Source organism: Adiantum capillus-veneris, unplaced genomic scaffold, assembly GCF_014529385.1.
Source record: "Adiantum capillus-veneris isolate H3 unplaced genomic scaffold, ASM1452938v2 Hic_scaffold_923, whole genome shotgun sequence".
Lineage (NCBI taxonomy): Eukaryota > Viridiplantae > Streptophyta > Polypodiopsida > Polypodiales > Pteridaceae > Adiantum > Adiantum capillus-veneris.
In genome coordinates, this window is record NW_028221883.1 from 39775 (window position 1) to 44641 (window position 4867).

A 4867-nucleotide genomic window follows, 5' to 3' on the forward strand; every position below is an offset into this window, starting at 1 on the left:
CTCACCATCCCTTTGTCTACCAATTCTTGTACTTGCCTCATGATCTCCTCTTGTTGAGCTTGAGAAACTCGATAAGGAGGCTTGTTAGGCGGTGAGCTTCCTAGAAGGAGCTCAATGCGATGGTCATCATCCCCTCGTTTTGGAGGTAAGTCCATAGGGATACCATCGATGAACACATCTTGGAATCCATTTAGAAAATTACACAAGTCTAACTCTTCTTGATTCCTACCATTTACATTTGATGAAACATTAGGATCTTAGCATCTCAATCTCTCTCTCTCTCTCTCTCTCTCTCTCTCTCTCTCTCTCTCTCTCTCTCTCTCTCTCTCACAGGTCGTAGAGCAGAGGTAGGGACTCTTCATAAAACATAGGTGAATAGAATCTCTTCTTCTTCTTCTCTTCTCTCTCTCTCTCTCTCTCTCTCTCTCTCTCTCTCTCTCTCTCTCTCACTCAGGTCGTAGAGTAGAGGTAGGGACTCTTCATAAAGCATAGGTGAATAAAATCTCTTCTTCTTCTTCTCTCTTCTCTCTCTCTCTCTCTCTCTCTCTCTCTCTCTCTCTCTCTCTCTCTCTCTCTCATGTCCTTCTTCGATATAGTCATGGTGAAGATGACGTGGGGAGACACCTCTGTAGGTGCAAGTCCATGAATGGCAGGGGAAGCTTAGGTGCAAACTCGAAAGAAAGGCGGATTTGTAGGCTCGTAGGGACGAGTCCAGAGGTAGGGAAGGGCAACACATAGACGAAAAAAGGTTTTGGCGACACAAGCAGGAGGTAAGGACTAGGCGATGAGGGTGGAGGGAATCTAGAAGGTATCTTTCAATTAATGTATTTTATTTTAAGCGAGCTAATATGAGCCACTGTTTAAAATTAGATGATACAATTTTATATTAAAACACAACAAAAACTCCATATGATTGTAAGCACTTACCTAGGGCGGTTACAGATCGCCTGCCCAAAGTTAGGCGCGCTTGCGTGGACTCCAGATGACGAGCTCCTATTTGGCCTGCAAAAGGGTCAGCACCCAAGAAGATAGAAACTCCGCTGCCCAAGGTTGGGCGGGGATGGAGCTCGCAACGCGACAACGGCACGGAACCAATACACTGCTCGCATTTCTCTGAAAAGATAATTATTTAATTAATATTGAATCTAACTTGGCCAGGCAAGTGGTAAAACACGTCCGCCCACTCCAAAAAGATGGTCATTGGTCTGTAACCGGCCTAAAACTTACTCTCCCTTAACAGGCCTTAGTGCCTTCTCACCTTTGCTTCATTCATTCCTTGATTTGGCATCGTCTCTCTGTTGTGTTCTTTCGGGTGTTGCCATGATTTGCAGTAACAGGAGGTGAGCTTCTAGTGCAGAAGGAAGGTGATCGAGGGATGACACGAGGAAGGTGGCGAGAGTGGGCAGCGAGGGGATGCGCAGCACACGCGTGGGGGAGCAGTGGCGGGCAGATGAGGCGCACCCTCGTGCAACAGGTGCGCTATTTTCATCTTCCTTCATGTGGGCGATGCGCACATCGCAGTGAAGCTCACTTAGACAGGTGGAGCTCATCCCACCGTCGCCTCTTCTCCTCTGATGGCTATCCAGCCTGGCTTGACGACTTTATTCATTTGAGAGACAAAGGAGAGTTGAAGCAGCAGCTGAATGACAAAGGAGAAAAACTATCACAAAGTCACGATACGTTTGTTCATGTTGACAGAACGACAGTTAGTGATTCGGACCCTGGTAGTGACTGTACAAATGTGCAGGCTGCCTCTTCTGCTCCCAATGAGGAATCCGGCTCCTCAGAGTGGATAGAAGAGGTTGTTTATATGGATGAGCAGGGTGAAGTCCTGGAATCTTACAAAGGCTACCGTGAGGCCAAGCCTGGACTAGACGATTTTGTGTATGTAGGAGAGAAGAAGAAGGCGCTTTCTGATGATGAAATAGTGGAGAACATCTGCACTATCATCAGACGATGGGGTTGGGGTGTGCATGCTGAACTTGAGCTTGGGTGCATGGCGTTTACACCGACCTCTCAGCATGTAATCGATGTTTTGAAACAATTTAGGGATACAGATGTTCTATTGGGTTTCTTTAAATGGTTGAGACAACAAAAGTGGTACACCCCAAGCAGTGCTGTGTTTACATTGCTTTTAGACCGCATTGGCCTTGCAGGAAATATTGATGAGATGAAATTGCTGCATGAGACAATGAAGGCAGATGGTTGTGAAGCTTCTTCAGTGACGCTCAATGTCTTGGTAAAATGTTACCTCAGAGCCTCCAGGCTGGATGATGCATACTCTTGTTTCATGGAGAGTATTGAAGCAAAATGTCTGCCTGATCCATTCACGTTCAATACCTTGATTGGGTCATGTTTAACAAATGGACTTAATCACAAGGCGATTGAGGCTTTCAACTCTTCAGTAGAGGTAGGCTTTGCTCCTGAGAGGCACATATATGAGGCCATGGTTCCTATTTTTGCGAAGGTAGGGAATTTAGAAAAGGCGTATGGATTGTTTGAGGAAATGCGCATGAAAGGGCATCAACCAAGTCCTTCACTTTTTGCATGCCTCATTGACAATCTTGGAAGAGCTGGAAGACTTGAATCTGCGATGAAGCTCTTTACTGAATTTAAAGATTTTGGTAGGATCCCAACTTCCAGTATGCATGTATCATTAATCGAGTCGTTTGCCAAAGCTGGGAAGCTCGAAATGGCAGTGAAAATCATGGGGCAGATGCAAAAGGCTGAACACGTTCCTTCAACTTCTTTGTTCATATGCATCATTGAGGCTCACTTGAAAGCAAGACAACTTGAGAAAGCAATGCAGCTACTTGGCAATATGATGAAGTTAGGGCACTTGCCTAGTAGAGGTCTTTATTCTTCTTTCATTGATGCACATCTTAAAGCCAGGGAGCTAGACACAGCTATAAAGCTCTTTGGTAGTATGCAGGAAGCAGGGGTCTTGCCTACTCCACCTGTTTGCACTTCTTTGGTCCAAGCTTGTGCCACCTCTGGAGACCTCCAGATGACAATGCGGCTTTTCCAAGGCATGCATAAGCTTGGGTTCAGACATGGGGAAGGAACTTATGCACTGTTGCTACCACTTCTAATGAAGCAACCACAATTGGACATTTTAACCAACTTTTTGCAGGACATGAAGAGCAATCAGCTACCTGTGGATGGAGTATCAAGCAATGCTCTAATGGGAGTTTTGCAGGATGAGCATGCAGATCAAGGTTGTAAATGTTACAAGCTTCTGTTGTCAATGAACATTGACCTAAATTCAAGAGTTAGTCGTCAAGTACTGGAGATGTCGCTGAAAGAAGGGATGTATGATATAAGCAAGTTGGCAGTGGATCGACTGATGCAGTCAGGGTTTATGCCAGACTTGAGGATGTACACGCTCATTCTTAGCTGTTTTTCAAGATGCCAATGCCTAGAAAAAGAAGGCATTATAATGTCAATGCTAGGTGTCACTGGCCATGCGGCACATAAATTTTTGTGTGGTTTACTCAGTAGTCCTGAGCAAAGAAAAGATTCAGCGCTGAATTTTGTTCGTTCGTACTATCAGGACTTGGAAAATAACGTTGATGAAAAGTTAGCTCGATGGTTCACATGTGTAGTTCTAAACTACCTTGTTTTGATGGGCCAAATAAAACGTGCACGGTGTGTATGGAAAGTGGCATATGAGAGAAAGCTTTTCCCAAATAGGATTTTGTTTGACCAAGAGCTCGTGTGGTCTTTGGATGTTCGAGCCCTATCCATAGGGGCTGCACTAACTGCTGTCGTGCACACGTTGCATCGTTTTCGAAAACGGATGATCCATTATCACTCATTGCCTAGGAGAATAAAGATTGTAACTGGAGGAACTCTGAATGATCCTATTATGGACTTGTTAAGGCCCCTGGATTCACCATTTGAAAACCATGGGGGGGCTTTGCGGTGTCGTGGAAATTATGTGGCACAGTGGTTCACTAAACCAATTGTAGAGAAGTTCCTCGAGAATGATTTACCCACTAGGGATGAAATTGTCAAGCAGAAGATTAACATGCTTTTCCCAAGGCCCAAACCTGAACCTTACATGTTGATTTTGAATGCCGAAACAGTTGTATAGATGCTGTAGTGGCCAACAGCAACTCATCCATCTTCTTGGAGAGCATGTATGCTTTTCTCCGCAATGATCTGAAGGCTGGTTGCATCATTGTCAATGAGGTGAAGGCATCAGCAATGATTCGATGGGTATTGACATGGTCGCAGTTTGTTTTGATGTGTGGATATTGCAATTGAAATAGCTGTTGCCAGGACATGCAAGGAGAGAAAATATGAAAGGTCAGGGTGATTGATAGTAGTGATGCATTTTCAAGCATTACTTTGTCGATCATGCACTAAATCGCATTGTTCTTGAGAGGTTCTTGACCTCTTGGCCTGCAGAGGATGTTGGGACTACAAGATGCTACGCTTTGCTTTTGGTTGGCATGTTGATTACTCTGACGAGTTTTTGTTGAATATACACAACTTTATCTGGGACGAGGATTTAGTTGAGGCATATCTCTACGTGCTTTTCTTATTGACTGTGTTGTGCACAAGGGATCTGTGCACAACCAACATGGTACCTTTTGGTTCATAGTGTTGGTCTTTTTACACCAAACACTGTAGAGAGATTTGCTTGCCACCATGCCTAAAATGTGGTCGAAACTTTGTTCGGCCCCATAGCTGGAAAAGTTCTCACATCTTGCAACTCTGGATGCTTGTGTAAGTGCTTGATAGGGCTGAGAAGGAGGTAACAATGAGAATTCAATCACATGACTAGAGACCAGGTTGGATCTCAGGTGTGATGCAAGATGCAGTGGGCATCTGGTTAAGCTTTCTGGCACATTATTTGGGT

General features: G+C 44.6%; 1 protein-coding gene across 1 annotated transcript; it reads left to right on the forward strand.

The window, feature by feature from the left end:
* Positions 1–1262: 1262 nt before the first annotated feature.
* LOC147416483 (pentatricopeptide repeat-containing protein At1g79490, mitochondrial-like) lies at positions 1263–4190 on the forward strand. Its single transcript, XM_086508321.1, has one exon. The coding sequence runs from the start codon at positions 1376–1378 to the stop codon at positions 4094–4096; it is 2721 nt and encodes a 906-aa protein (XP_086364447.1). The 5' UTR covers positions 1263–1375; the 3' UTR covers positions 4097–4190.
* Positions 4191–4867: the final 677 nt, after the last annotated feature.